This window comes from Lithobates pipiens, unplaced genomic scaffold (assembly GCF_037356315.1).
Source record: "Lithobates pipiens isolate NorthernLeopardFrog02 unplaced genomic scaffold, aLitPip1_a1.2 Scaffold_27, whole genome shotgun sequence".
Lineage (NCBI taxonomy): Eukaryota > Metazoa > Chordata > Amphibia > Anura > Ranidae > Lithobates > Lithobates pipiens.
The window spans coordinates 38362421-38383558 of NW_027507788.1; the positions used below are offsets into that span (position 1 = coordinate 38362421).

Genomic DNA, 21138 nt, shown 5'->3' on the forward strand with positions numbered 1-21138 from the left:
CCGCAGCAGAATCGGATCGCATGGGTGTTCACATCATGCGATCCGAGTTTGCAGATCGCACTGCGATATGCGAACTGATCTGGGGGTGTCATTAACATTTCACTGACACTCCCAGCAGTTCGCATAGGGCAGTGTGAACTGCCACCGGGAGGCATGTGATGCGGGAACCCGCCGCGGATTCGTGGCGTTCCCGCATCGCTCCAGTGTGAACCCAGCCTAATAAGCGATCGTTTTTCTGATCGCTGTATTAGTGTCACAGGTGACGCTAGTTAGGCAGGTAGGTATTTAGGTTCGCCGCAGCTTTTTATAGCGCCAGGGACCCCCATATACTACCGCATAAAGCCCCCTGATTGCCCCCTAGTTAACCCTTTCACCAGTGATCACCATATAACTGTTACAGGTGACGCTGGTTGGTTAGTTATTTTTTTATAGTTTCAGGGCACCCGCCATTTATTACCTAATAAAGGTTTAACCCCCTGATCACCCGGCGGGTGTCATTTGTGACTGTAATAACTGTTAGGGCAGTTAGGGTTAGCCCCCTTTAGTTCTAAGGTACCCCCCTAACCCCCCAATAAAGGTTTAACCCCGTGATCACCCCCCGTCGCCAGTGTCACTAAGGCTGGGTTCACATTGCAGCGGTTTATGAGAACGGATGGATTCGCACCGCACTGCAGTGCAAATCACATCTGATCTCTGTGCGATTCGAGTTCAGCCATACAGATAGTATGGCTGAATTCGTGTCGCACCCGCCGCACCCGCCGCAAACTCGCACAGGACCTTTTTTTTTGGTCCGCAGCAGAATCGGATCGCATGGGTGTTCACACCATGCGATCCGAGTTTGCAGATCGCACTGCAATATGCGAACTGATCTGGGGGTGTCATTAACATTTCACTGACACTCCCAGCAGTTCGCATAGGGCAGTGTGAACTGCCACCGGGAGGCATGTGATGCGGGAACCCGCCGCGGATTCGTGGCGTTCCCGCATCGCTCCAGTGTGAACCCAGCCTAATAAGCGATCGTTTTTCTGATCACTGTATTAGTGTCACAGGTGATGCTAGTTAGGCAGGTAGGTATTTAGGTTTGCCGCAGCTTTTTATAGCGCCAGGGACCCCCATATACTACCGCATAAAGCCCCCTGATTGCCCCCTAGTTAACCCTTTCACCAGTGATCACCATATAACTGTTACAGGTGACGCTGGTTGGTTAGTTATTTTTTTATAGTTTCAGGGCACCCGCCATTTATTACCTAGTCTCACTAGTGTACCCCTAAATTTAGGGGTGTCTACTTTCCAAAATGGGGTCATTTGGGGGGGGGGTTTGTGCCATCTTGGCATTTTATGGCCTTCAAAACTGTAACGCCCTTAGAAAGCCTGAAGGCGGTGCTTGGTTTTCGGGGCCCCGTACGCGGCTAGGCTCCAAAAAAGTCCCACATATGTGGTATCCCCATACTCAGGAGAAGCAGCAGAATTTATTTTGGGGTGTCATTTCACATATGCCCATGGCATGCGTGAGCAATATATCATTTAGTGACAACTTTGTGAAAAAAAAAAAAAAAAAAAAAAAAGTTTGTAATTTTCCCGCAACTTGTGGCAAAAATATAAAATATTCCATGGACTCAACATGCCTCTCAGCAAATAGCTTGGGGTGTCTACTTTCTAAAATTGGGTCATTTGTGGGGGTTTTGTGCCATCTTGGCATTTTATGGCCTTCAAAACTGTAATAGGTAGTGAGGAGTGAAGTCAAATATTTACGCCCTTAGAAAACCTGAAGGCGGTTCTTGGCCCCGTACGCGGCTAGACTCCCAAAAAGTCCCACATATGTGGTATCCCCGTACTCAGGAGAAGCAGCAGAATTTATTTTGGGGTGTCATTTCACATATGCCCATAGCATGTGTGAGCAATATATCATTTAGTGACAACTTTGTGTAAAAAAAAAAAAAAAATTTTTTTTGTCATTATTCAATCGCTTGAGGCAAAAAAATAAAATATTCAATGGGCTCAACATGCCACTTATCAATTTCCTTAGGGTGTCTACTTTCCAAAATGGGGTCATTTGGGGGGGTTTTGTACTGCCCTGCCATTTTAGCACCTCAAGAAATGAGATAGGCAGTCGTAAACTAAAAGCTGCGTAAATTCCAGAAAACGTACCTTAGTTTGTAGATGTGACAACTTTTGCGCAAACCAATAAATATACAATTATTGACTTTTTTTTTACCAAAGACATGTGGCTGAATACATTTTGGCCTAAATGTATGACTAATATTGAGTTTATTGGATTTTTCTAATAACAAAAAGTAGAAAATATCATTTTTTTTCAAAATTTTCGGTCTTTTTACGTTTATATCGCAAAAAATAAAAATCGCAGAGGCAATCAAATGCCATCAAAAGAAAGCTCTATTTGTGGGAAGAAAAGGACGCAAATTTTGTTTGGGTACAACATTGCATGACCGCGCAATTACCAGTTAAAGCAGTGCAGTGCCAAATTGTAAAAAGACCTCTGGTCATTTACCAGCAAAATGGTCCGGTCTGAAAGTGGTTAAGTAAGATGACCAACACTGATCAAGACAAGCAATTATCCCTTGCAGTGCAAGCAAGGAATAATGTTTTAGTTACCCCAAGTTGAAATGTAACTTTAATGCTGATAAGCTCCCTATGTAATAGCATTGTACAGGTTCTATTAGACCTCTAATGTCACATCTGCTAAGCAGCTTAAAGCCACAAATATACAGTGGGTATAGAAAAGAATCACCCCCTTTAAAATAATCACAACAACATACAGGGATAAGTGAAGTAATACTGACAAATAATCACACACATAGGTTGGACTTGATGGACTTGTGTCTTTTTTTCACCTCACCTACTGTGTAACTATATGTAACAACAGCTTTGCAGCCTGAAATGAAGACAAACGTGGTTTTTGTTTTATCCAGCTGTATTTACTCAGTGCAACTTATAACATTCAAGTGAAAAATATAACACCAGCATGTCAAAAATGTAAAAAACAAAAACAGAATATACTGAGTTGGTAAAAGGATCACCCTCATGTCAGTATTTTTTTGAAGCACCTTTTTCTATAATTACAGCTTTTAGTCTATTGGGATATGTCTCTACTAACTTTGCACATGTAGATTTTGCAATATTTGCAAACCCTTCTTTGCAGAACTGCTCAAGTTTTGATGGTGACCACTTGTGGACTGCAGTCTTTAAGTCATTCCACAGATTTTCCGTGGGGTTTAAGTCTGGGCTCTGACTAGGCCATAAAAGGACCTTCGCCTTTTTCTCATTCAACCACTGTGTGGTAATTTTTGTGCTTTGGGTCATTGTCATGTTGGAAGGTAAACCTTCTTCCCATTGACAACTTTCTGGCAACAGATTTTCCTCAAGAATTTGATGGTATTTTGCCCCATCCATTTTTCTTCTATCCTGTACAGTGCTCCAGTCCCTGTTGCAGAGAAATGTCCCCATAACAGGATATTACCACCTCTATGTTTTACTGTAGTGTAAAGCACCTGTAGGTAGCACTTGTAGCAGTGTGTGCTAGAAGTGAGTGTAGGAAAACCATACTCAGACTCACAATTAAGCTGGTGAGTCTTAATTGGGTCAGGGTTTATTACAGTTCTGGGCTGAGTGACTCATCCTGGCAGCTCCCTGCTGTCTCCCCCTAGTCTAGAAGGTTGGAGAATTTTCTAGACTTAGAGGGTGGGGGTTAGGAGGAGCTGCCTTGAATACTTATGGAGCCTCTGCCAATCCTTAGCAGTGGGCTAGCAGGGGGTCTAAGACAACTCCATAAGTAGACATGGGTCATGCCAGCTGAGGCAGTCGTGTGGAAGATGGAGATGCAGTGTTGAGGAGGCTGTTGGTGACTCTCAGGGGTACCCCCTAGTCTGGGGGGTGTCCTGCCTTGGGCTGGGGCTCTGGTGCTGGAAGGATTCTGCCACAACACACGGGAGGAAGCCCTTCCTGGAGGCACAGGAGCAAGAGTAGTGCAACACTGTGGAGACTAACAAAAGGCTGCCACATGTTGCCAGTCACCCTTGAAGACAATGGTGTGCATAAGTCTGTATGCCTTTCCCCTGAGAGATCTTTTGAGAGCCAGTCGGATGGACTGGTGTAGAGACAGCCAGGAGGGCTGGTCAAAGGGGCGGCTGCAGTCAGGTGGGTTTGCAGTGTCTGAAGAAGTGGTGCAGGAATCAGTGGCCACAGAGAAGTTACATGTTGTTTCACTGTATCTGAGCTACACAAAAAGGGGTTGCGAGTCCCTGCCTGTAATGGACTGTTGCTAAATCTGACTGGGAGCCTGATCGATCATCTTCAGAGTGATTCAGCTGGATCCAGCAAGTGTTTATGCTGGAGGAAAGAGGAGAAGAGACTGTGTGTGTATATATATATATATATACACTGTATCTATGTGTATATAGATGTATATAGGAAGTTGTCACTGAAGCTGTTGAAGCCAAGTGGGCATCCCATAACCTTCCATCCCTATCCAAGTTATAAACCCTCAATCAGTGGCGGCTAGTGCTCAATATTTTGGGGGGTTGCAAACCAATGCCACCTCTCTTTCTGTTCTGCTCCCCGAGCCCACCCTTTTTTGAAGCCAATTAGAGCTTTTAAAAAAAAAACAGTTGGAATCCATGCGTCCGGTGCCCTGCATGTAGATTAGGGGCTGGGTGCATAGATTAGGGGGGCGATGCTCCTGTGCCCCATATGGACCACTGCCCTCAATAAATAACAAAAACAAAATTATGGACTGTTCTCTGACTCTGGGTGCTTGCAAAGATTTGGTCTCAACACCAAACGATATGTCTGGCAGAAATCCATCCAACTTTTTTTTGTTAGATTAGCACACCTACAGACAGATGTGGCAGAATCACCACCAGCTTTTTAGAGGTGTGGTGGTGGAACAAGCTCTAGCACTGAACCCTGTCTTGCATCCTTCCCAGCTGCCAGCAGAGTTACCCAGTGTGCCGTGTGTAACGTCCCTGACCATGGATGCTGGACCATGAGTCAGTGGTAATGTGAACCTTGCTGCTGACTGCCCTGTCCAACGAGGCCAAAACATTGCCTTTCACATGACCGTAGAGAGCTGGAATGGCCTTATGTGAAAATAAATTTATTTTTGGAACTTACCACTGTGGTATAGCGCATTCCACAAATTCACAGATAAAAAAAAGGAAAAGGTTAGCGCACCTAGTGCTAACAGTGCTGGATTACCAAATAGGCAGAGTAGGTACCGGCCTATGGACTCCACGCCATTTAAGGGCCCCGCTACAACGAATCAAAATAATATTGATTTGATCTTGAAAATTACATTTAAGCTTACTTAAATTAAAGGTAGCCCCAATGCCAGCTGTCCCATGTGGCTACAGATCCCACCCAGTACCACCTCTTCAGGCCCTGCCAGCCTTCCTAGCTGCGGCTGCCTCTCAGATATTCCAAGTCTACCACGAGGTACGGGAGTCTCCCACATTTTGGCTGCGGCTTCCGGACACCTGCAGGTGCCTCAATATCTCTTGGCTGCAGAGCGATCCTGGTTCACAAAATGATCAGTGTGGTGGGGGACAGCTGTGACCACCAGTCTCCCGGTATAGTTTTTCAGCTGACAGACATTTCTCCTCCTCTCCCTCCTGCAGCTATACAGGGAGATCGGTGCTAAAAACAAATTAAATTTTAAAAAAATCAATACGTAAAAATTTAAAACAACTGACACTGTCCACTACACCCCCAATCATTTTGAAAAATAGAATACAATTTTTTTTTAAAAAATAATAAAAACAAAACAAATTCTGACATTGTCCATTGCCCTAATGAGACTGTCCACTGCCCTATTGACACCATCCACAGGCCCCCAAAAAACACTTAAAAAAATGAAAAGAAAATACTAAAAATTTTTATTATAAAAAAAATAATACAAAATGAATACAAATAAAGAACTACTGACACTGTCCACTGCCCTACTGACATCATCCTGTACATACTACCCACCGCTGTATCCACACTCCTCTCCTGCATATATTACCCACCGCCGTACACACCACACTGTACAATCCCTATTTAACATTACTGCATTCTGCACTATGTAAGTCATCTCACACGCTATTAAACCATACCCCCTCTAAGCCACCCCCAATATGTAGCACAATTTAAGCCATGCCCACATTTTGTCACCGGGGGGGCAGGGAGCACCATCTCCCTGAAATGAGTTTGCCACCTCCCTTAAATGAGTTTTAGAGGTTGGGATGTCTGGCCTCTCTCCACTGCCCATTACACCACAGTTTTACACCCATGACACCCATCCCAGACTGCACTCTCCCAGTCCTTTCAGGCATGCCCCCCCCCCCCCATTCCTCTTGACTGTGCGTCACTCGCCAGCCCTCCTGGCTGCGACCTGATGTTTCTCTCTGGAGACTTGCCTGGCAGGGTTCTCTTCCTCTGTCCTCTCCTTGCTCCCATGACAGCCTAGCCTCGACTGCCTAGCACACCATCTCCAGCTTCCACCCGTAAACTCCACCGCAGCTGGGCTGACCCTGGGTATTTAAGGAGTCCTGCCCCCTGCCAATTCAGGTTGGGGATTGGTCAGGGCTCCTCAGAATACTCCGGGCAGCTCCACCTCTCCTCTCCTCTTTCCTTTCCAGAAGATTCCAGCATGTTTTGGAAAGAAGTGTGAGGTCTCAGTGAGGCTACCTGTGAGTCACCCAGCTCTGCCTGAGTCATACCCAACCCAGATCAAAACACAGGCTTGGCTGCCTGCTTAAGTTTTCCTAACTTAACCAAAAAACTTATCTGTACACATTTATATTTTTTGATCACGTTTATTGCTGTTACAAGGAAGGAATGTAAACATCCCTTGTAACAGCAATGGCAAAGATCGGTATGTTCAGCTGATTTGGTCATTTAAAAATGGCACTGCTTACATTCAGGAAACCGGAAGTGACGCTGCTTCCTGTCACCTGTACCACAGAGATCATCAGGGACCTTCCAGTTCTTCGTGATCTCTGTGGCAAGCTGGCTACATCTTCACTAGCTGCCTGCATTTGGATTAAACAAAGAAGACTATTACAAACTCTATGCTTCCCAGATCAAGTTCTCCTGCATTTAAACGTACATGCGTTTCATGTGTTTAGATGCACTCACAGTATCTAATCTGCCCCTGAAGATACAGAATTCTATTTTCTTTAACAGCTAAACTGACTGCATCTAAATGCATAGTGTAAATTATACCATTTAAGATTGTCACATGCATTTATAAATATCATGTGTGTACATATATATATAAAAACACATGCATGTCATTGCCAGTGTGAATGAGGCCTGATTCTGTCTCTATTTTTCTGAATTAGCCCCGGATCACACGACAGGCCTGATTCTGTCTCTATTTTTCTGAATTAGCCCCGGATCACATGACTTTGAAACCAAATCCCAGCAGAAAATCGGACAGAAAATACAGATTTCGAAGCGATCGTATGATAATCGAATCATTAGTACAGAGCATTTGAGAGCCGATCACACAGTTCATCTGATATTATACGATCAGAGAAACACAAAAAATTTTCTCATACAATGCCAGACGTTTAATCAGTACAGTTGTCATCCGAAAATACAATAGAAATACACTACAACACATCATATCACTTCTGGTTTTTTATTCTGTCGTACAAGAATTTTTCATAACTTTGCCTAGGTTCACATTGGAGATCAAATCGCATGACAAGTCGCAGCCTATTTGAGGCAATAGCACTGCTCCAATTGGTGCGACACCGATTTCACAGATGTCTATCAAGTAGCACCTAAAATCGTGCTGACCTTTCTACTTTGAAATTGCTCTACTTCAAATAAAATAGCGCGATTTCAAAGTAGCATCAATGTGAACCAGGGCTTTAGTAACCTCTCCATTTTCGATATGCGACTATCATGCAAAATAAGGAAAAAAGAGGAATAGATATGGCGCTGTACCTATTATTATTGCGGACCTCTAAGTGAGGGCTCTATTGTATATAATTCACAGTGTGCTGGCAATTGGATGGGGATAGCAAGATACAAACATCAAATGTGCAACCACATACGCTATGCTATTTACTAATGAACACCTGTGAGTGGAGGCGCTTATTGCATATAATTCTCAGCGTGCTGGTTAATTAAACACAAAAATAGTAAAAAATAGAGACCATAATATATGGAATGCTTATCCTTATACCTTATCCATAGTGTGATACCGTTTAAAACATTGCTTTTATTCACAAAATAGATTAAAACTACTTACAAACCAAAGGTTTCAAATTGCGGTTATGCATACAGCTTTAAAAGTCCCGCTCTGCTTTCTCCGCCTGAGCTCGAGGTGTACGTTGCCTGGCCACGCCCTACGCGTTTCGTCACACGGACGTCATCTGGAGCCAGGCAACGTACACCTCGAGCTCAGGCGGAGAAAGCAGAGCGGGACTTTTAAAGCTGTATGCATAACCGCAATTTGAAACCTTTGGTTTGTAAGTAGTTTTAATCTATTTTGTGAATAAAAGCAATGTTTTAAACGGTATCACATTATGGATGTGCCTCTTCTTTACCATATATAACGTGGCACACCGCACTCACGGAAAAACGAGGGATCCCCAGTATCACATCTGAAGGAAGCCAGAGAGCGACACAATAGCTGATATTGTGAAGGCTGATCCACCCCGGACGGGGTCTTTTTTCCGGTGAGAGCATAATAATATATACGTAGCCACTGAACACAAGGAACACAACTGGAAACCATCACCTCCCCCCTTCACCTACGGAAGATTCCGTGACTTATTAGAGACTTTTTCACGATTTCAACCGTACACGGTTCACTTGCAACTTTGCACATTTTTTATTCAATTTGTATTCAATTTTTTATTCTATTTTTCATATCTTATTTTTATTAATTTTTAATTTTATTTTTATTTTTATTTCTTATTTTATATTGTGCTATTTATTATACTGTGTTAGCTATTACATTGTGCTACTATCGTGATATTCACCTTAAATATATTTTTAGAGCACTAATATTGATCAATCATTAATATCACACCCACGGGTAATTCACCGATATCACATCTAGTCTTTTTTATTTTCTAATTTATCTTATTTTATCGTACACCTTTACTTTTTATGGCACATGTGGATTTATTTGCACTTGCACTTTATCAATAACAACATATTGTCATAGCTGTTTATGGTATAAGGATAAGCATTCCATATATTATGGTCTCTATTTTTTACTATTTTTGTGTTTAATTAACCAGCACGCTGAGAATTATATGCAATAAGCGCCTCCACTCACAGGTGTTCATTAGTAAATAGCATAGCGTATGTGGTTGCACATTTGATGTTTGTATCTTGCTATCCCCATCCAATTGCCAGCACACTGTGAATTATATACAATAGAGCCCTCACTTAGAGGTCCGCAATAATAATAGGTACAGCGCCATATCTATTCCTCTTTTTTCCTTTCAGCATCTTTCCACCCATTTGGGTGGAAATAACTAGAGGCTGCTCTTACCTAACTTTTTATTTGTTAGTATTCAAGTTTAAGGCTCCATAGCGCAACCTACACCCCACCCAATCATGCAAAATAAAACCAGACAGACAATCTGTGTACAGGCCATAAGAGATCCCAGGTTTTGTCAGTTTGGTATTTTAGACCAGGTGAGTGTAATCAAGAGTGGATTCCTTTATACCTGCTGTAATGTCAGCAGTTGGGGAAGAGATGTAAAAAGTAATTTTTAAGTTTAAGCCCCATTCCCCTTCCTTTTTATTTTTATTTTTTTTGCAGGACAGCATAAGGCAGGCCATTCACTTGAATGAGCTGCTCTATATGAATCAAACGCTAAAGTAGCTCCTGCACTTTGCTTTTTTTTTTTGGCAGTGAGGCTTACAGGTTTTTGCAATATTCATTATCACGTAAGTGCTACCCACGTTTGGAGTGCCATTAAGATGTAATTCAAGCGCGTTGCACGTTTTTCACGCATTTCCAAGAGCGTGCAGAAACATTCAGCATTTCTACTCACGTTTGTAGAATGCTAAGGTGAATTAAATGCAGCCTTAGAGGTCACTATAAATATGCCAAATATTTAAGGAAAATAATGGACTGATTTTTCGTAAAAATATATATTTATATTATATACATATTTCTAAAATTTTAGAGGGATTGTCACTTTCTTTTTTATTATTATACTGTTATTTAAAAAGGAGAAATACGATTTGGTTTCGTTATATAGCAAAACCCAATGTTACATAATTCATGAATAACCCTTTCATGACTAAGCCTATTTTTGGAATTTGGTGTTTACAAGTTAAAATCCATATTTTTTGCTAGAAAATTACTTGGAACCCCCAAACATTATATATATATATTTTTTAGCAGAGGCTCTAGAGAATAAAACGACGATTGTTGCAATATTTTATGTCACACGGTATTTGCGCAGTGGTGTTTTAAACGCAACTTTTTGGGAAAAGGGACACTTTCATGAATAAAAAAAAAACAAAACAGTAAAATTAGCCCAATTTTTTTGCGTAATGTGAAAGATAATGTTACGCCGAGTAAATAGATACCAAACATGTCACACTTTATAATTGCGCGCACTTGTAGATTGACGACAAAGTACGGTACCTAAAAATCTCAATAGGCGACGCTTTAAAAAATTTTTACGGTTACCAGGTTAGCGTTACAGAGGAGGTCCACTGCTAGAATTATTGCTCTCGCTCTGACGATCGCGGCGATACCTCACATGTGTGATTTGAACACCGTTTACATACGCGGGCGCGACTTCCGTATGCGTTTTCTTTGCTTCGCGAGCTCGCGGGGACGGCGGGCGCTTTGAAAATTTTTTTTTTATTTTTTTATTTATTTTATTTATTTTAAAACGACTAAATTGTTTTAAAAAATAAAAATAAAAATTTGATCACTTTTATTGCTGTCACAAGGAATGTAAACATCCCTTGTGACAGTAATAGGTGGTGACAGGTACTCTTTATGGAGGGATCGGGGGTCTAAAAGACCCCCCACCCCTCCTTTACACTTCAATGTATTCAGATCGCCGAAAACGGCGATTCTGAATACCGGATATTTTTTTAAAACCGGCGCCATTGGCAGCCGAGTAAATGGGAAGTGACGTCATGACGTCGCTTCCGTGTTTACGATGAGGAGACTGGAACGAAGCCGATTACGGCTTCGTTGCAGTTCCTCCGCAGCAGCCGGAGGCGTCGGACCACTGATCGGTGCTCCCGATCGAGCGGGAGCACCGGTAACAGCGGCGAGAGGCGGCGGGAGGGGGGGGACGTCCCCTCCCGCTCCTCCGGCATAACAGCCGAGCGGCTTTTAGCCGCATCGGTTGTTATGGCTGGAAAGCCAATCGCCCGCTGTAAAAAACGGTACCGGGATGATGCCTGCAGGTGCGGGCATCATCCCGGTATACCCCCCGGAAGCCGAGTACGCAGATCTGCGTACGCTCGGCGGGAAGGGGTTAACACAGGTATATCTTTTAGGCTGGGTTCACACCTATGCATTTTTGGTGCTTTTTGCATTTTGCAGATTTGCGCTACAGAACGAGTTCCATAGGAAACCATGTTAAATCGACTGTAGTGCAAATCTGCAAAATGCACCAAAACTGCATAGGTGTGAATCCAGTTTTAGCAAGAATTATATTCAGATTTCATGCCAACTCTGACAGTTGGACTCAGGCTGACCCTTTAAGTGTGAAGGGGAGGGATCTACATGTGACCATTAAAACACCTGGTCATCAAAGGCTGCTGGCTGACCAACACTACCATAATGATGTTACACTTAGCTAACAGAAGCAAGTATGAACATCTTCATTTATCAACTGCTTTACAAGACTGGGACATGATGGAAGAACTGAATCAGTGCATTACTATAGATCAGTACTTTGCTGGTAAGCACACTTTTCTCCTAAAAATGTTTGAGCATCAATGGTCTTCATAACCTGAGATTAAGGTCTTGATCACATGGATGCAAAAAAGAAGGAATTTGGGAAGCATACTGAAGCTTTTTAGCATCTTTATCATAAGGCTCCATTTGAATAATGATACCCAGAATGTTCATAATTTATAACTAACGAAATTAATGCGCTTTAAACAATAACATGCCCAAGCCACACATTGAATGACAATTGCGTGGTCGTGCAGCACTGTGCTCATAGGTAATTGCTTTTTATTTTTTTTTCACACAAATAGCTTTCTTTTGGTGGTATTTAATCGCCACTGTTTTTTTTTTTTTTTTTATTTAAAATTGTTTGTTAAAAAAAGAGGGGGGGGGGGGAGACCAAAAAATAAAATTAAAGAGTCTGTTTTGCTGATGAGGCTGCACTGATAGCCTTTGATTAGCAGCACTATTGGGACTGCACTGATAATCAGTGCTTTGATTATCAGTGTAGATGTCCCTTTTCACACTTGCTGATTACCTGCTCCCCTCTGCATTCTGTGACAGTGTGGTGAAAGGAATGCCAATAACCGGCAAGTGTGATTGGACGCAGCTGATCATGTGGTAAAAGGCTGCTGTGTCCGAAGCACACAGCAATCACAGAGCAAGCCGTAGCGGGTGGCGTAGTTCTGGGTGGAGGTCCACTGTTTGCAAAAAAAAAAATATTATTGCATGTATATATATATTTTAAATATCAACAGATGAGGTCATTTTTGTTTAGTTGTATGTGGTCCTATCTGGACTGTGGATACAATTCTGTACCTCCTGTGTAGGTGCTCGCTTCTGATTATCAGAGCTGCAAGGGAGAGCATGTCAAGGGAAGTCACAATATACTTACCATCTGCATACCTCCCAAATTTTTGAGATGGGAATGAGGGACACCTATCGGCAAACGTATGCAAGCATAGGACACACCCCCTTGCCACGCCCCCTAAAGGAGAATTGTGCAAAAAAACAAGATTAGTTAATCCCACAAGTGCTTTTTTTTTTTTTTTTTTTTTTTTTTTATCACTACTATTCTTTAATATTGGCTTTTGGAATTTGCAAATGCAGAAATTTAGAAATCAGAAGAAAGGTTTAGTGCTAGAAAACACTTTTTGATAGATAAAAGTCTGCAATGTATTGTTACCAGTAGGGGCTGGCCAGTGGTTAGCAGACATTCAGGAGGCAATATGGTGTCTCCTGAACACCTCCTTTGATTTTAGCCTAAAATCCCTCTTTACCATGGCACAAACGCATCCCTTGGGTGTGGTTGCATCATGTTTGCCTTGCAGCCCCATTCACCTCTATCGGGTGCAGTATCAGGTGGTATGGCCCAGCCGGTAATTTTGAGTTCATTGTACTCTCTGGTTTTCTTTTGGGGGGCTGTGCTGGGTCCAACCATCTAGTTCAGTGTGATATAAAAGGAGCGGGTTCAAGCCCAGGGGGACCTAGGAAAAACCTAAGGGGTTTCATGCAGCTGTTCTGTCGGTTTCTGGAAATCCAGTGATGTGCCAAAGTTGGACTACCCACTGCCCAGGAGTATCACTGGGACTTGTCGTTCCTCCTGAACACACCAACTATGGACTTTGCCAAAAATAGACTCTTACCTGTGCAGGTATGCTGGGGCAGCCACAAGCCTGAGTTGAGGAATATGAGAGTTAGGCTGCACTCCCAAATGATTGCGGGCAGAATCGCTACAATTCTGACCCACAATTTCAAATGGCTGCAAAACGCGGGACACATTTTCATTGCATTTACTTCTAATGTTGCCCCAATCATGCCAAGATTTTGCCCTGATTGTCACTTGGTAAATCGCACTGCAATAGCAACGCTTAAAAACATTCCTTTGGGCAGCAGCATTGTGATTTGCCACGCAACAATCACGCCAAAATCGAGGAGCATTCGTGGTGCCTTTAGACGTAATAGCATTGCAAACGCATCCTGCGTTTTTGCAGCCATTTGAAATCATGTGTGAATGCAGCCTTAGGCAAATGTCTGCACTTTATTTTAAACTGACTTTTCCTGTTCTGCACTTACTAAAGGGGTGTAATGCAAGTAACCAGCACATATAGTCTACACAGCCTGGGTCACTAGCATATTGGAGTATGAAGGTGGGCGGTACAAGAGTTCATACAGTGGTTGCCAAGGGTTTCTCTAGCAGCCGGTTATGTGTACATATGACCAATGAAAGAGCCTCTTACAGCAAAGGAAGATGTTGTTGGCACTCCAGGAGAAACCTGTCTTTACCTACCCCCCCCCCCCCCACCAACGGGAGCAGATTTGCACCACTGGGGCCCTCGGCCTGTACACAGGTTCATAAGAGGAAGAGTCAGGTAAAATGCTGCCATGGAGTCCGCGCTGGGTGCATGGCAGGATCCCATACCATTATTGTTAGTGAGGTAGCGGTGATATGCTGGACAGGTGGAGAGAGCATTGGCTCTGGGTGTCCATTCTATCGCACAAGACACTGTAATTGTGTATATTACATCGAGGGAGTTCAGTCAGTTGTTTACGAGGAGGTGCCCCATGTGTGAGATGGTGACCCTAACCTGCCTAGCGTAGCACAGAAGAACCCACCCCGGGTAGGCCTCTCATGTGACCCTTGCTTGGCGCCCAATGAGGAGGGAAACATGGAGGGCATGATCCCTACCCTACATGCCCCTTTTTTGCCATGCTGCAGACGACTGCTCTGTGGCTGCAACAGTGTGTATGGGGCTGACTGCCTGGTTTTGAAAGGTGGCTGATGCGATATGCCAATCTGAAAGGACCCTCACTACAGTGCTGTACTGAAGGGAGCTGTGACTGATGTGCAGTGGCGACTGGTGGTAATTTTTTTTTTTTTTTTTTTTTTTTTTTATGGGGGGCCAGCAATCCCCCCCCCCAGGAGAGCCCGGTAGCTACTGCATCTATAGTGCGGGCGGTGCTTTCCTCCAGGGCACCGTGCAGCGGCTTCTGCCGTGCATCTCCTCCCTCCTCCTCCTATGCCAATTGGAACGCTTCTCCTTTCGGTCATTCAGGAAACTGGTCACACAACTAGGTGGGCTCTCCCTATTAGAGTCCCTGGCAGGGCTGTCCTAATGAGCATGCACCCCTGGACACTGCCTGGGGGCCCCTGCACTTTACCTGTCTCCTTATAAACATGTACTTCTCATTCTTGCTTAGGGGGTGAAAAAAATATCTTTCTGGGCCCCATCCGTTTAATAGAAGGTGGGGGTGGAGGTACACCATCCTGTGCCCATCCTCATGCTGTAGAGTTCCCAGCTGCAGGGCCAGATTAACATGGGGGGGGCTATTGGAGCTGCAGCTCCAGGCCCCTCCCTCAATATTGACCCATGCCAGTGGTTTATCTGTGTTTTCTCTTAAAGGAAGAGGAGCCCTCTGTGCGCTGCACACATGGAGGAGACAAGTTTCAGCCGCTGCAGCCGAGTCCTGTCTTTGCCGATGCCTCCTACCACAGGATCTCTTCCGCTCTCGCAGATCCTCAATGTCCGGGAGCTGCAGGCAGCTGTCTGGGGGAGGGGCGCTGATGTCCTCCTAACCAACAGGAGGACATCTGCCATGCTGTTGAGAATAGATGCGGTTAGTAAACTTATTAGGGAGGGAGGATTGTGTAGAAACTGACCTGGGTGGGTGTAAAGATTGTGCTAGGGGGCAGACTCCGCCCCCCCCCCCCCCCCATGTAATGTGCTCTCTTGTGCCCATTATATCATGTGCTGTGCCATGAAGTGGCCACTGTCATGTCTAGTTCCTACCATATAATGTGCTGTGCCGTGCATTGCCCACCATGTGCAGCGCCCCCCAGGTAATGTGCTCAGCTGTGCCCACCATCTCATGTGATGTGCTCACCATGTGCATGTGTTGTACCAACCAGGTCATGTGCCCCCCATGTACTATGGACACCCTCCTGGCAAATTAGGTCTGCGCTATAGCTATCTTTCGGCTATAGCGCGGATGGGAGGTGGTTAAAAAATACTACTCCTCTTGGCAGTAACCTCATGGCAGAAACAAATGCCACTAAAAGATTCTAAAAGTTTAGGAAGCGGTAAAATAAACACCGGTGTGCATGAGGCCTAAAGATCATAAGGCACTGTGAGATGCTACTTTACACTTGTCTTTTGGAGGGGGAGGTTGCGGCAGCAAAAAGACTCCACTGAGCTGCAGCCAGGAGTGTGTGTACATTATATTTGTAAAGACAACTGTCAGGTTTCATGTGGAAGTCGGGGAGAATCCAGGGGTGGGGTTGAGAGCTGAGTCAAAGCGGGCCTTCTGATTTCTAACAGCAGCCCTGCCTATACACATCTGCTACTATACCACCCTATACTACTCGCATCTGCCACTATACTATCCAAACCTGACACTATACATTACTACACCCTATACTCTACCATCCCAAGCTCCCCTTTACTGTGCCCTCCTGCCCCTCTGCCCGTGCTGTGTACAGTCATACTTAAATACAGGCCTCTGATAGGCTGAGAGAGGCATTTATGACAGGGGACAGTGTGTACAGGGAGGGGGTATAGTTTCAAAAAGGTGTGGGAGCAGTATGTACAGGGAAAGAGTCAGTGTATATAGGGGTGAATCTTAATTTGGGATAATTCCCTGGTTGTTTTTTTGTTTTTTTTTTTTTTGTTTCTAATCTGATTTAAAAGCCATGCCCACTATGTAGCATCATTTAGCCACACCCTCTCCCTGCCACCACACACAGTGTGCCACAGGTCACCATCTCCCTGGTAGGGGCCCTAGTGATTTACTTGCCCAGGGGCCCATGATGTAATTAAATGGCCCTGACCCCTGGCTCTAATCTCATGCTTTAAAGAAAGAAACCCTAATTGTAATCCATGCGTCCGGCACCCTGCATGTAGATTAGGGGGCCAGACGCATGGATGTGGGGGTTGTGCCCATGTGCCTGGAATTACGGGCTGCCACTGGTTGATACCAATTTGTGGCTGTGAACTATCCCTGATGTACACTCCATTTGCTCTGGGCTCAGTAAAATCATTCCAGATGCCACAATAAAAGAGATGGGTTTAACGAACCACTGCAAATGTTATGTAGCAAAGTCCTGGGCCCCTTTAGCCCTAATAGTGACCTCTAGAGTCAAGGACAACTGACATCCTTCTGTGTAGAGTGGGTTACAAGGCATGGTGGGTGTAATGCAAGATAAACAATGGCAGCCAGACAAAGAGATTTATTGTCTCTTAAACAGAACTGTGGGAGAGTGGGTTAGGGCCAGGACACCCTTGGGTAGATGCAATGTTAATTGGCAGACTCCAAGACTTCTATAGGCAGACAGCTATACAGGTGAAGGCCTCCAGCCGCATACCACTTCTGTATAGGTAGAGGACACTGTCCCCTGTTACTAACTGTATTTGTATCCAAATATGTGCAACACAAACAGTTCTCCACTTACCCCACAATCGTTCACTGTGGGTCTTCACTCAACGAGCTCCCAGTCTTCTCACCGGACTTCAGATCCAATAGCCACTGGATCCCCCCTAAGCTCTTCCACTGTTAGCACTCAGTATCTTCCTCAAGCTTCACCCTCGCTTCCCTGCTGGGTCCCTGGCTTGGCACTCATATACTCTTCAAGCTTCACCCTCGCTGATATGCTAGGTCCCTGGCTTGGTAAACATTGTAAAATGTATATTTTAGCATTTGAAAATACCAGATTCCAAAGAGTATCTCTTTATACCTGGACATTGCTGATTTATTAAGTGTAAATTGGTTGGAAAGCACTGATTATAAAGAGTACATTTTGTTTGGAAATGATGGATTATAACATGTATATCTTATAGGTGCTGAAGAGAAGATAGAACGTTGCTCAGTAAATGGTCAGCAAAGCCTGGGGGTGGCTTCATGTATGTCCAAGGAGGCAACACCGGAGGGTGAGCAAGTTTTTATTGTACCCAATAGTTGAGACATTCTTTAGGTTCAACAAACATCATGGATTATTTTTTTTTTTTGCAGTTAGGATGTAATTGCTAACTTTTTTAAAGGTTGTTCCAGTGTTGTGATCTGGGCTGAACAGAAACCAGATCGAACGTGATCAAAAATAAGAGCAGAGAGAGTTTAGTTATTTAAGTAGTTGGGATACCCAGATGGGAGTCAATAGAAACAGAAATGTTAATAAGAAATTTCTGTAGTCAAAATGCGCCTAAAAAATTTAAGAATGATACATCTCTATCGGCTCTCTTCCACCAAATCTGCCCTCCTTTTTTCTTTCTTTCTCGTACATCACGGGACACAGAGACTCAGTAATTACTGATGGGTTATAGGGTATCACTAGGTGATTGGACACTGGCACACCCTAGACAGGAAGTTCCTCCATATAACTCCTCCCCCTACCTCCAGTTTTTTTGCCAGTGTCTTAGGTGTTGGTCACAAGTAAAACTGTGCTGTGCTGAGCTCCGCTGGAATATCCTTACTGGCGCCAGCTATGCAACCAGATCCATTAAAAGTCTTTTCCAGACCAAATTAGATGGTACCTGGGCCTCGTGTCTGAAGAAACAAGGTTTTACTTGTAATGCTTCTCTTTTTAGAGAGCTGAACCCTGGGACCCAGTATTTAGTTTTTTTTCAGCCATATTCCTGGCAGGGTGCTTTACGCGCCCAGAACTGCGGATCCTCCTATTCAAGGGGGCCCCAGTCTCTTAGTTTTTTTTTTTTTTTTTTTTTCCCTAACGGAGCCCACCGTGTTAGGTGAAGATTGGGTCTGTTATTCAAACCCTGCAGCTGGATAAGGTAAGGGAGACGCCTCAAGAATTTTTCTAATTCTAGTAGGTTTTCTCCTTTTAAATAAATGTATGCTATGCCTATAGTCGCGCCTTATCTGTCTGCTTTGTGTCCACGCTCTATGCTCCTCCAGCCATGCTCCAGGAAGGATGAAGGTAGGGCTTTTTTTTTTTTCCTTCTGGGATTCTCCCTCGGATTAGGGGACGGAGACAGGCCTGGGCAGAGAGCGGTGACGTTCCACGCCATCCACCGCTGCCATTACAGCGGCTTCACATCCACCAGCCCTTCCCTCTCCTCTGCCCCAGCCTCCCCTCGATGCTTGTCAGCAGGGTTAGAGCCTCTGCTCGCACGGGAAATGCTCGTTTAAAAAAAAAAATAGCGGGGGGGGGGGGGCACTAGGCTACACAGGCTTTAAAGTGCACTCTTTTTCAGATGCATACAGCCTATGGAGGGACACAGAGCTGACATGCGCATGTGAATGTGGAGGACACAGGCATTCCCAGGCAGCATTTACTTAGATACCAGACTTGGTTGCAGCGGCAGTTGCTGAACTACAGTGCTCAGCAGTCAGTGCATTTTTTTTTTTTTTTGTGGTACCTCTACCTTTTTGTTGCTTTGCACTATGGGTAGAAGAGGTACACGTAACCTGAAGAATAGGGGCTCAAAGGGGCCCCCTTCAGGCTCTGAGGACCCCCCTCTGCAACACCCTGCCCCCCCCCCCCCCTGCAGGACCCGTGGAGGCTGGCCAGAGAGAGCCGTCGGGGTCAGGGGCTGCAGCTGCTTCTGGCACTTCAGCCCCTGTATACATTACCATAGAGGAAAGATTAGTGGCCTTAATCGCATCTTCACTCAGGGTAAGAAAACGCACTAGGTCCCTCTCTATCACCCAGGACCCTCAGAGTGAGGAACTCTGGGATAAAGAATAGGAATCCCCCCTCAGAGCATCGGGAGGAGACTGATGATTCCACTTCTGAGGAATCTAGTGGAGAAGAGCCCTCTTCAGCTTCTCAGGATGAGAAGATGTTGGTGCAAATTCTTGCTGGATTGGTCCGTTCCACATTTAAGTTACTCGTACCTGAGTCAAAGAACCCACTTCTTTTTTTTTCTGGGTTCACTGAAACCTCCTCAAACTGCACATGCCTTTCCTGTTCATGGTTTACTGGAAAAGCTTATCTATTCTGAGTGGGATCACCCAGATAAACATATTTTTTTTTTTTCCTCCTAAAAAGTTTTCTACACTTTATCCTATGAAGGAAAAATTTACCAAGATGTGCGGTATACCAGCAGTTGACGCCGCCATTTCCTCCGTAAACAAAAGCCTGACTTGTCCTGTTGACAATGCTCAGATGCTTAGGGATCCATCTGATAAGAAAATGGAATTCCTATTAAAAAACGTTTTCACCTTGGCAGGTTCAGTATCTCAACCTGCAGTGGCAGCAATTGGAGTCTGTCAATATTTGAGAGACCATGTTAAACAGGTGCTTAAAGCTTTACCTGAACAGCAAGTCTGGGGGTTAGCTAACCTACCAGCGGCTTTGTGTTTTGCTGTTGATGCTATCGGAGATTCTATCCTTCAGACCTCTCGCCTTACACTTGGGTTGGTGCAAATGCTTTAGAATGTTATGGCTGAAAAATTGGAGCAGGGAATGGGGTTTTATTCAAACCTTTTCACGGTACCAAAGCCAAACGTAGATGTCAGTCCCATTCTAGATCTCAAAGATCTAACCCGATTTCGAAAGATAAGGTCCTTTCGCATGGAATCAATCGGATCGGTAGTATCCATCCTGCAAGGAGGAGAACTTCTGGCATCAATAGACATCAAGGATGCGTACCTGCATGTACCTATTTTCCCTGCTCATCAAAAATTCCTACGTTTTTTGAAGTAGAAAAATGCCACTTTCAGTTTGTAGCTCTGCCTTTCTTGCTAGCTACTGCACCTCGGGTGTTTACAAAGATCTTTGCCCCTCCTCTGGCCAGATTAAGGGCCCAAGGTATAACAATAATAGCATACCTAGACGACTTGCTCATGATAGACCAGTCGGTAGCCTGCCTGGACCAAAATTTGGTCACCGCAATCAACTACCTGGAATGCCTAGGTTGGGTCCTGAACTTAGAGAAGTCTTCTTTAAAACCAGTAAGAAGACTAGAGTATTTGGGTCTGGTCATAGATGCAGCCCAGCAGAGGGTATTCCTACCCCAAGAAAAGATCAGTGATATAAGAGAACTGATTCAGGTAGTCAGGGCAAAGAAGGGTCCTTCTATTCGTCTTTGCATGAGATTGTTGGGGAAGATGGTGGCTTCATTCAATGCAGTTCCCTACGCTCAGTCTCATTCAAGGCTGCTGCAAAACCGTATCCTATCAGGCTGGAACAAGGAAGGTTCAGGAGTTAGATTTTCCAATGCATCTGTCCCCCTACAATGCATCAGAGCCTCAGCTGGTGGTTGATATCTGAAAATCTGCGGAAAGGA

At 44.3% G+C, this 21138-nt stretch overlaps 1 protein-coding gene across 1 annotated transcript in view; it reads left to right on the top strand.

The window, feature by feature from the left end:
• The first annotated feature begins 11752 nt into the window (after window positions 1-11752).
• Window positions 11753-21138, top strand: part of FOXR1 (forkhead box R1) — a 39082-nt gene continuing 29696 nt past the window's right edge. The window contains exons 1-2 of the mRNA XM_077456825.1: window positions 11753-11909; window positions 17734-17823. Coding sequence (XP_077312951.1) covers window positions 11789-11909; window positions 17734-17823 — 211 coding nt within the window. The 5' untranslated portion in view covers window positions 11753-11788. The remainder of the gene's footprint in view (window positions 11910-17733; window positions 17824-21138) is intronic.